At 42.1% G+C, this 11690-nt stretch overlaps 1 protein-coding gene across 1 annotated transcript in view; it reads left to right on the plus strand.

Moving 5' to 3' along the window:
• Nucleotides 1-5101, plus strand: part of SREK1IP1 (SREK1 interacting protein 1) — a 24208-nt gene extending 19107 nt beyond the window's left edge. The window contains exon 5 of the mRNA XM_019517801.1: nucleotides 4744-5101. Within this exon, the coding sequence (XP_019373346.1) occupies nucleotides 4744-4933 (190 nt within the window). The 3' untranslated portion in view covers nucleotides 4934-5101. The remainder of the gene's footprint in view (nucleotides 1-4743) is intronic.
• The last annotated feature ends 6589 nt before the right edge of the window (nucleotides 5102-11690 follow it).

Raw genomic sequence — 11690 nt, forward strand, 5'->3', positions numbered from 1 at the left:
GGGGGGGGGGTTATGCCCCCTCCACCATGACCTCACTCCCAGCACTGCCACAGCACAGCGCAGCCCAGCCAGTGCTGCCCCAGCCTGCAGCCCACTCTGTGGGCAGGTCCAGGGGCACATGCCCCCTGTGCCCTCCTGGGCTGAGTGCCTCTCCTCCTCACACCCCCCTGGATGAGCCACTTGCGGCTCTATCCCCTGCCCCACACCGACTGTACAGGACCTGCCCCATTCCCTACATCAGAGATGCTGCAACTGCCAGCGCTGCCCTGCATTTGTGGGGGGCATGTGCCCCTCCAGTCTGTGCGTGGCAGAGGCAACTGCCATGGTGGACTAGGTTCTGTGCCCCAAGCTCCACTGCACATGCCCCCCAGGCCTCTGCCCCTTCCCTCCCCCCCTAACTGACCTGCTGGGCCAGGAGGTGGGAGGGGTGGGTACGTGTGCATACACATGCACGCTGAGCCCCCCCCAGCCCAGGATGAACTTCAAGAGGCTCCAGGATCTACCGGTCAATTGAGATAGACCAGTTGGTGACCACTGCTATGAAGACAACCACATTCTCTAGGCTTGTGGAATTTGTGTAGCTTCATTATAGCCAGTCAGTGTGTTAAGATGAAGTCATGTTAATTCACAATTGTAATAACTGCATTTCTCCTCTGACACTCATTTGTTATGTCATTGATTATGAAAGAATCGTCTATTTCCTGTAAGTGAAATTTTGTAGCTCTCAGTACCTTCTGGTGCTTATTTCTGATTATGTGCCTGTTTTATTTTCCAAAACTTCTCAAAGCTGCTTCCAGTGAAAGTGCATTAAGGTTCCACATTCTGTTTGAAGATAAGTGCCAAGAATTTCAAATTCTATATCAAAGCTATAGAGTTCTGGGATACTCCTTCATCCTATTTCATTGTAGGTGCCCAAATAACTTTCCTTCCCTAGAATTGCTGGGGAGTGGATCATAGGGCACTGTGCTCAACAACAAAGGGATCATTACTGGTTCCTGCTGCTGCTGTGGCAATGCCACATATGCAGCAGGGGCCTGAGTGCCTGAGTCCACTTTAGCCTGTGCAGGCTCCCCTGCTGGTCCCTCCAGACCTTATACTCCCAAGAACCCCTTCTACTGTTTCAACCTTCCTCCACACTCTGGTATCTCCTGACCTCTAATTTACATGTAGGTAGATTGTGGGCCCTATCTTCAAGTTAGCTGGGTTCCAAGTGTTTGGTTTTCTCTACTCTAATATGCAGTGTAGTTGCAGTTCACATCAAAATCTGCAACTGCATAAAAATTCCACATGAGTACCAGAACCTGTTTGAGGCTTATCTGGGCCACAGACAACTTTTAAATTAATTAAATATATATATATATATATATATATATATATATATATGTTTCAGAGGCTGGAAAGAATAGGCATGTTGCTCTAGTATGGTATGAGAGCAGGAGAAGGAAGAGACCCTGAGTAGAGGTGGTCAGAATTTTTTTTGACAAAATAGTTTTCCCATAAAACATCTTAAATTCAACAAATCTTCTATCAGATTGCTCAGTGGATTTCCCTTAGAAATCTGCTTGCTTTCATTAGGGAGTTGATGGTGATCCAGGGCCTTCCAGAGGTGATGGGGTCTGGAAAGCACTGCTTACCATGCTAGGACTCCTGGGCTCTGATGCTGGAGCTGGGAACCTGAAATCACTGTAAACCCTAGCTTTAACCAGGGCTCAGCTCTTGGCTTTACAGCAGGAAGTGTGAAAGACTTGAGAGCCATGCTCCCATGGCTGCCAGGGAGAAGCTGCTTTTGCAAAGGCACCCAATGCCCAGCGGAGGAGAATGTCCCTTGCAAACACCTTACCCTACCCACATGCAGCCCAGCATCTCTGCGGCAGTCCCTGCACTCAGGCCCCTGCTGCACACATGGCATTGCCATAGCAGCAGCAGGAGCCAGTAATGATCCCTTTGTTGTTGAGCACAGTGCCCTGTGACCTACTCTCCAGCAGCCCCTCTCCCTCCCACTGCTCACTGGGTACCATGCATGTGGTCTGCCATGCACTCAGGCTGGCAGCAGGGCACAGGAACTGGACTATGCTCAGCAGGGTGCTCTGATAATGTCTCTCCAGCTGATAATGTCATTTTTCCTTTTATCCACGCTGATCCAGTAGCCAGCCAATGTATCAGTGCACCCCTACTGATCATGTCTCTGTTGCAAACTGGCTGTGCCAGACAGTGGCTTACTCAAACGCACTTCTGTGCACATTCAGTATCCCAACTAGAAGCCAGATAGCTGAATTAGCACTGTGGGTAGGTGCACTAGCTCTGACTCCAAGTGGTGCTAATCAGCTCATCTGTAGCACCATGTAAATGCAGATAAACTGCTTCTAGCCAGGGAGGTACCAGAAGTGGACCAGTGCAGCATTTTGAGTACACTGCTGTTGGGCACAGTAAGTACATGTTTGGTGCAGGCATGCCTGTTTTAGAGACTGTATTGAGCTAAAAAAATATATGGTGAACTTGTATATACTGTTGAGTAGTACCTTAGGAATAAAATTGGCTAGAAATGAGATTTTGTACTATTGGTAATATTCATTTTTTCTTCTCTCTTATTATTTTACACAGCAAACTTCTAACCGAAGTATATAAAGACAATACAGGGGAGTCAGTCTTCAGTTGTCACGTTAAAGCTAAATTCTTCATATCTTACTTCACTTTTATTACTTGTGAATTATTAGGGCCGCCTTGTTGATTACAGTAAACAGGACTTGATCCATTTGCACTGTAACTTGTTTTTCAGTATAGAATTCTAGCATATACATAAAACATTGAGATAAAATCTGCTCTGACATTTAATTTAAATGGTCTTTTATGTTCTATAATACCTGCCATTCATATTTGCAGTAGTAAGGTGGTAAGACTTCAACTGGTAAGACCTGAAGATATTATTGATATTGTTGCTATAGATTTTCTGATAGAACTTTCAGCCTTTTACGTATCTCATTTTCATGCTTTTAGTCCATTTTCTCTAAATCTAAACACATGAACTCTTTGGCAGCCAAGGTTTCAGCTATAAAATATTGATGTTCATAGTTTGAACAATGGTGTAGGCATAGGAAAAATCAAGTAGTTGGTTCAAACCAAAAGGATACAAATACTAGTTGCTTTACAAGGATGAGTCATCCAGCCTTTCCAGCCCTAACCTGTCCATTTCCTATAACTACATTACTAAAGCAATACCAGAAATGTTGCTGTTTATGGTATGGCAGCCCATCAGAGTGGCTGCTGTTTGGATGGACATGGAAGTCATGGGCTAAATTCTGCTTCACCACTAAGACATGTGGGTGGCATTTACTCCATTTTTAGACAACCAAGTCACAAAATAAAATTGTACTTCACCCAACAGCCTGAATCCTACTAAGATGTTCACATTTCTTATTCATCTACATTTTTTGCCTTTTGCAGCTAAATTTTCCTTCCTCTACATGCTAAGTTCAATACAGCCACCAAAGCATTCAGCTTCATTTATGTTCCCTGGTCATTCATTTTCCATGGAGGTGTGGAAATGTCATGTGAGACCCTCAAAACTCTAGTTGGCAAAAAAGCATTTAGTGGCCTGACAGCAGGAGGTCCCTACCTTTTGCTCTGTAGCTTAGTAAATAAAACTTGTCTGTGATATGGCAAATTCAACTTCTGAGCCCTTGTTCCCAAGGGAGGATATAAAACCCCATCTCCCACACTGCAAGCCTGTCCTAACTAACCACCAAGCCACAGGCTAGATATGACTTGGTACGCACTCATGTTGAAGCTAAGGCACTGATCAGCCAACAGAGAAAGATTAAGTGGGATAAAAGGAGAAAGAGCAAGAAAAAGGCTTTCTTTGCAGTCCAGAGAGACAGACAGCCTTTTGTCTAGGAGTGATGAACACGGCTTTGTTCTGTGTGTTACATACTCATTGAGAAAAGCTGCAAAACTACACTGGGAGCCAGAGAGGAGGCTTTTCTGTGTGGCGCTCCATCTGGTTGAAACCCCGTTACACTGAGACTGAAATACGTTATCTCAGATAGTATTTGGAAAGCCTTTAGTGGTAGTCCTCATTTCAATAGTTCTTGATGGATGAAATGCTCATTCGAAGACACTACTCAGAATACTTTTCAGGAAGGAGCATGAACCTCTGTTTGGAGAAGAAAACACTAAACCTCAAGGTATCTGCTTTCATAAAGATAAAGCTACGTATGTACAGTGTCCAGCATTCTCCAGCAATCTGTCATTAGCCCACTGCATTATGACACACCAGCTTACTTTTTCCTACTTCAAATCTCATTTGGAATCTCCCATTTCTGTCACACCTCTTACTATACCTGACAGAAGGGTGAAAATTCTACTTTCTCAATGGGGAGTTTAGAGCTGTGGCCCTCCTGGATAAAATACAATCTGTTTTTGGCAGTGCCTAAAGGTTGCTCATTGAGATGAACTAGAACTTTGTGATCCTGTAGGGTGAAATCTAATGCACTTCTGGCAGCTTCTTATTAAAAGAATAGACCTACCCATCTACACAGGCAAAGTAGAATCCCTCCCAGTGCTGGGTGACATTAGCACAGAAAAGATGGAGACTGAGTCAGAGATTTCTTAGCAGCAGAATAGAATTTAGTCCTATGACCTTTTATTCCTCACAGACTGATATGGAAAATCTGGATTAAAAGTATGTGTGCAATTTGCCTTTCCTTCACTGGTTAAGTTCCCAATCTTCATTTTGTGTTTTCATAGGACTTATACATCAAGCACCACAGAAGAGGATGATCCAAAGCCAAAAAAACAAAAGTCTCATAAAAAAGAGAAGAAAAAGGAGAAAAAGAGCAAAACTAAAAAAGGAAAACATCACAAAAAAGAAAAAAAGAAGAGAAAAAAGGAGAAAGATTCATCATCTGATAGTTCAGACACTTCTAGTAGTGACTGAGGAGTTAAATCATTCTAAATTTGTTCCTCTAATGGCTAAGATGATTTGCCTTTCTAACCTGGCCTATTTATGCTTTTGCAGTGTTATTGGGTTAAATATATATATATATTTTTGGTAAATTTATTTACAAATACCAACACTTTATTAAACTGAAACATTTGAAAATGATCTATATGCATTTACTTTTTGCCATTTTAATGCAATTTTATTACTACCATTTTATACAACTTGGACCAAGAAAATAAAATAGGGTTTACCTTTTTTAGTCCACTATCAACCGTTCTGCTTTGAATCCCAGGACATCACAGAATATAATGATCTTTGGATTGCAAACAGTCCCAGAGAAAGATTTGAAATGATTAAGTTACTTCGCACTGAAACATTCTGTAATGAAAAACATACCCATTTAAGTCATACAACCTCAATTTAGAAAAAATATATTTGGCACAATATGCAACATGCGAAACACAGAAGCAATAAACACAGACATAAGAGAGAGTTACTTTTGAATGGGCAATGTAGGGAGCTGTGATTTGTTACAAAGAACCGTCTTCTAGAATCAATCTGATAATGTGCTTTGAAACATATAGTCATTTGTTTTCCGGAATGCTCAAAGTGAGCTTGTCAATACACAGACATTTTGTAATTACTAGTATTCTTCAGAGTCCTTTTCCCTGGTTTTATTTCTTGCCATTAGACACCTTTCTTGCCTAAGGTAAATCTAAACCAGGGGTGTCAAAGATCCAGCCTGTAGGCCAGATACAGCCCGTAGAGCCACATCATCCAGCCCCTGGTGCTGGACCTGTGTGGGGCCAGTCGCCAACCCCCCCTCCGGACTCTGGTCAGTCCAGGATGAGGGCTATACATGATGCCCACTCCAGCTGGTCCAGAGCAGGCATAGAGTGCAGTGCAGTCCTGGACTTACCAGAATAGGTTCTGTATCTGGTGTAGAGGGAGGGAGGGGTTGCTCTGTAAGTCTCCTGTATGCTGGGTCTAAGCACCTGGTCTGGCAAGTCCAGGACCTGTGCTGCACACAGCATCCAATCCAAATGAGCTGGAGCAGGCACTGCCTGCAGCTCATGTTCTAGTCCAGCCAGAGTTGGCACCACGTGGCATAGCCCTTGAGCAGCAGGAGTGAGTGCTGCAAGTGGTTGATCTGGTATGTGGGTATGAGGGGGAGGATCTGTGGGCCTGATCTGGCCTGTGGGGTTGGCACTGCACCATTCATCCATCCCATGGACTGGCCCAGTGTTACTTGTCTGGCCCATGGGGCAAAATGAGTTTGACACCCCTAATCTAAACAGAGATCTGGTGTTTATCTAGTGACAGTCAAGCCAGGTTGCCTGTGGCAAGGGTGTCAAACTCATCTGGTCCCCCAGGCCAGATGAGTGGCATTGGGCCAGTTAGTAGGCCAGACCAGACCCACAGGTTGGCCCTGCATTGCAGATTTGGAGTGGGTGCCTCTGGAGTTGTGCTACACAGCCCCAGAGGCCCCACATGGCCACTCTGCTGTTTCAGGACACAAGCTGGAACAACCCCCAGGTGCAGTGACTGGGGCCATCCCATGCACCCTGCAAGCTGCTTGTGGGTCATTTAGACACCCACAGCCAGTGCCTGTCCCTGATTGCTACACCTCCACAAGCCGGATTCAGCCCATGGACCACATCTTTGACATGCTTGTTCTACAGCAGTGTCTTAGGTGTGTCAGTTTACTCTGTTAAGAGTACTTGCCTGCTCATCTTCATGAAAAGATAGAATCCAAAAACTGAAACTTTGGATAGTCTTGATAATCTACACCATTTTGTTAATAGTAAATGACATCAAACTTTTCTTCTGTGTAAACAAGGTTCTGTTTCTACCCCACTGAAATCAGTGGAAAAACATACCATCTGGTACAATGGAAAGAGGATCAAGTACTTAAATACCAATATTTCTTGTTTCAAAAGATTAATAGCCCATTGCAAGGCATTCCTAGCCCATACTTGCTTGGTGTTCTACTTCTACCAGTTCAGTTGCCCATGCTTTGCTATCTTTCAACAGTTTTTCTCATTTTCTTCAAACAGCAGGTGAAGATATACATCCTTGTTTGACTCTAGGGTGATATTTTGAAGAGAAATTATATTCTGTTGATTATTATGTTACAACCTAAAGCCTTTCTGTGATCATGATTTTAAGCCATTGTCCATAGTTTTAATAATGCTTACTATTTTGATGGGAATTCCACAGGTGTGTGATATTTTCCATGGGATTTCCCAATGTATGGAATCAAAGGCCTTTATTCCTCAACACGGTGTATTTTGAAAAGTGGAGTTCCATTCTGTGCTTTGTTCTGATATGCTTCTAAATATAAAAAATTGATCTTAGACTTCTTTATTTTGTTTGAATCTAGCCTGTTCTTTTCTAAGTCTCTAGCATTTTGCATTCTGGTCATGGTTCTACAGAATATTTTGCTTGCAGCTACAACTAATATGACACATTTGCAGTTGTTACTTTCTGAGCTGTCTCCTTTCTTAGGTAGTTTTACTATTGGAACTTCTTTCTATTCATTTGGTGTTATGCCTAATTCCTAGGTCTTCCTGAATACTTAATTTGCTGTTCTAGATGAATCTCTGGTGTCTTCATTCTATAATTCTCCATTTAAGTTGTTTATTCTTGAGGCCTTGTTTTTCTGACCTTTGCAATCTCTTCTATATCGGTTACCTCCATTCTTGTCTTGGCCGCCTTTCATCTCTGCTAAGTTATTTAATTTGTTATGGTTGAGGACCCCTCTGAAGTGTTCAGGCCATAATTTTACTTTGTCGTTTGCTTGGATTAGTATCTTTTGTGTTTACTGCTCTATTTTGAATTTGTTTTGTGAGGTTTCTTGGGATCTTGTATAATATATACTCCCTCTTTGCAGCAGTTTGTTTCTTCTGCCAAATCCTCTAGATACTTTTTTGTCTGTTTTAGCATTTCTTTCACTGCCTTGTTCTTTTCCTTATGATGTTTTAATAAGTGTTCTATTTGCTCTAGAGTTTTGTTACTGTTAATTGTTTGTTTTAGCTCTTTGCCGCCTTCTACTGTCTTCCAAGTTTCTTTAGGTATCCATTCTTTTCAAATTTTGTTTCTGTATTTCTTTTGCAGTCTCAGCATAAATCAAACTCATCCTTTGATTCAGGGTGTCTATGTTATGTTCTTCCAGCTTTCTCTCTAAGGCAACAAATCTGTTTCTGATTTCTGTGTTAAGGTCGCTGCATGCTGCTGATATTTTAAGTCAGTTCTCCTTCCTGCTTGTTTTGGTACAATTTTCTTTATTGCACCTGATCTGGGTTGTTTAAAGTTTGTGATTACTAATAACCTCAGTTCCCTTTAGAGTTGTGACATCCATCAGTGAACTTCTCCATTTCCTGTTTTAGAATATGATTGATATAGTTTTATCCATTCCAGCTAGTGATGTCCATTAGGGGTGTGCAAAATGGGCTGTATTCGATTCAAGTTCAGATTCGGCTCAAATCGGGGACTGTGATTCAATTTGTTGATTCGGATCAATGTCCCCAATTTGATTCAGCCAAATCTGAATCTGAAGATTCAAGGCTGATTAGGAGAATCAGTGATTTGACCATAGACACAGCTTTAAACGTTTTTTCTAGATACCTTGAGGCATCAAGTGCGGCTCGTGAATGCTGTGATGCTAGGGTGGATGGAGCATCTCACAGGAGTGCGGGGGGGGGGCCCCCATGTGCTCGGCGGTAAACCCAGAAGTGGACCGGAGGTACTTCTGGTCCACTTCCAGGTCTGCTGGGGAGCTCACTGGGGGATCCCAGGGTCCTGGGTGCCCCTCCAGACCCTGGAGGCACCAGTCACAGACCCAGAAGTGGACCGGAGGTGCTTCTGGTCCACTTCTGGGTCTGTTGTCAAATGTGCTGGAGAGCTCCCCGCGCTCCTGTGGGACACTCCATCTACCCCACCATTGCAACATTCATGAGCCTCCTGGTACCTTGAGGTGTGTAGAAAAAAACATTTAAAGCTGTATCTATGTCCAAATCGCTGAATCTCTCTGAACTGATTCAGAGGATTCTGATTCAATTCAGAGAGACTAAAATGTACTCTGATTTGATTTGGATTCAGAGATCCGGCCACTGAATTGGGCCAAATCGAATCAGGGACTGAAGCTTTGCACAGCCGTAATGTCCATGTGTGTTTGTGGGTCTCCTGGGGGATGGGAGGAGATGAATATTGTTCCTCTGCAGCCTGGGTTATTAGCCTCAAAGAATTTTTGGGCACATCATATTGTATAACCTGTTAGTATTTTTTTATGGTGAATGAAATTGTGCAGCTATTATTTGTTCCTTTTCCAGATTTCCATTCTTTTAGTATCTCTTTTATGCATCCCTGAAATACACTTGTTTCCTCCCATTGGTGGGAAGAGACTTTGTATTTAGAAAAGTATTTGTTATCTTTTAATGATCTTTATGGTGCATCTGTTACCTTACATTAGATTAGTCCTAATTGTATCACTTTAGAAGACTTCATGCAGCAGCTACAATTCATCCATTATCAAGCCTATTCCCTATTATAAGAAGAGGATGTGTTTGTACAAGGGACCCTATATCTCATAACATTTTGAGTAACAACATTTCTACTGACATCTATGTATATTTAAATGAACTGTGGAATATAGCATAAGCTGTAAACTGGTTGATCTGGATTTCTTTTTCCGTCCTTAAACCATTTTAGTGAAGAAACAGTAGGATTCCATATTTATGATACTGTATGTTATTCATTAATCTACTATCTGAACAGAAACAATTTAACATAAACGTATGATAAAATAACACTAACAATCTTTTTAGAATGAGAACTGTTACTGTCACTATTCTAATCTTCATTTATACTTTTCTGCCTTCATGTTTCACCCAAGCCTGTACAAATATAGGCTAGTTTTTACACTATGGGCCAAATTAAGGTCATTTTGTTCATGGAAAAGGTCTTTGAAGATAACAGGACTTCTAATCTGAGAAAGATGAGCAGGATTTAAGGAAGATATACTTGTGTTAAAAGAATAATACAGTGAACAATTTTGTTAAAATGAATACTGTACACATTTATCACTTTTTAATATCTCCATAACTGAGAATATATGTGCTGTCTCCCAGTGCTGCTACTACTCTGGGTCCCAGCAGGAATTTTAGTCTGCTGCTCTAGTTTGAGACAATGCTATTTCAGCAGATACGTGCATGTGAAAACAACAAGGTTTCTATCTATAAAACAAATATTTTAGCCAGTTTTTTAAATTCATATCAAGTAACTTGATTTTTGGAAATCTCAGTTCCTCATCCAAGGTAACATTTGCTATGACTACTTCAGTTAGTTTTATTTATGTTTAGTATAAACAGTCATAGAACAGTATGTATTTAACACTGCTTGCCCCGTGCTGCTCACAACTTGAAGGTACGGCCAAGTATGATTAAATAGACCTGCACGTGGTCTGACAAACATGGTTGCGGGGTCAAACAGATTTCAAAATCACTTAAAAGGAGGCCTTGGTGTAATAAATAGGAGCAATAGTTGCATAAGGGATAATTTAACAGCAAAAACTCAAGAATCAATGAAGAAGTTGGACAATAAAGCAGGGATGGGCAAAATATGGCCTACAGGCTGAATCTAACCTGCCATCTGGCCAATGGCCATAGGCACTAACTTTTATTTTTCTGGGGGGCTAAGATGATGGAGATGTGCAAAGTTTTATGCATTTCAGGTGACAGCACTCTTCCAAAGGGGGGCATGCAGCCAGGTCAAGCAGGAGCCACTCCAGCTGCACCCACGTGGCCCAAGGCGGTGTGTGGGAACACAGCGCAGCACCAGCCTGGCCCAGCCATGGACTGAGGACTCAGGGTGGGGGCAGGGCTGTAGGGAGAAGGAGGGGACAAAGGTTAGGTTCCCCTAACCCAGGGGTGGGCAATTATTTGGGCCAGAGGGCCACTTAAGGAGTTTTGGTGAGTTGTTGTTGGAGGAGGGGAGGTGGTGCTGACCCAGCCTGTGACAGCTCACCAGGACTCCCTCAAGTCACCCTCTGGCCCAAGTAATTCCTCACCCCTGTAATTAAGAGTAAGCACATTTCTGCTGTATGCCCTGGCTCTGCACAGGTCAGAGTGAGAGTGATTTGCCCTACAAGAGAGATTAAGAAGCACCTCTCTTCCATGAAGTCACAAAGACTCATAGAAGTGATTAGAAAACTGATTCCTCTTCCAAACCACTAGCCCTATGGCCACTGTTTTTCTAAAGTTGTTTTTCACATGAAGTGGAGTAAAACCAGGGAGAGGCCAGTTATGTGTAGGATATGCCAGTCAAAGAATTCAGGATTTTTGTAATTAATAATGAATGAAGTAACTTTTACAAATGACTGAAGAAAATGCACATTCATAAAACTATCACTGCATATGCATGTAGTTTTCCACTTCTGTTGTACAGAAAAACACAAACAAGTTTACTTTCCAAAGCCCTAGTTTGTTTTGACTTGACTTAAATGCAGATGAGTCAGACAGGAGACATCAGGGCAATCATTTCCAGCGGTGATCTATTCAAACAATTAAAATATATGTTTATGAGCTACTGTACTGGCAACTTTAGTGTCTGCACCAAGGCACTTCATCAGCGTGAGATCTCTTTTTACCTATGAAGTAAATTTCTGTATGACATAATCAAACTGTTAAAATATTCTAGTTGCTGTTAGTGTCATCTGCAGTGTTAAAAAAAGTAAATATATATATATATATAT

Source organism: Gavialis gangeticus, unplaced genomic scaffold (genome assembly GCF_001723915.1).
Source record: "Gavialis gangeticus isolate Ggan-Ray unplaced genomic scaffold, GavGan_comp1, whole genome shotgun sequence".
Classification (NCBI taxonomy): domain Eukaryota; kingdom Metazoa; phylum Chordata; order Crocodylia; family Gavialidae; genus Gavialis; species Gavialis gangeticus.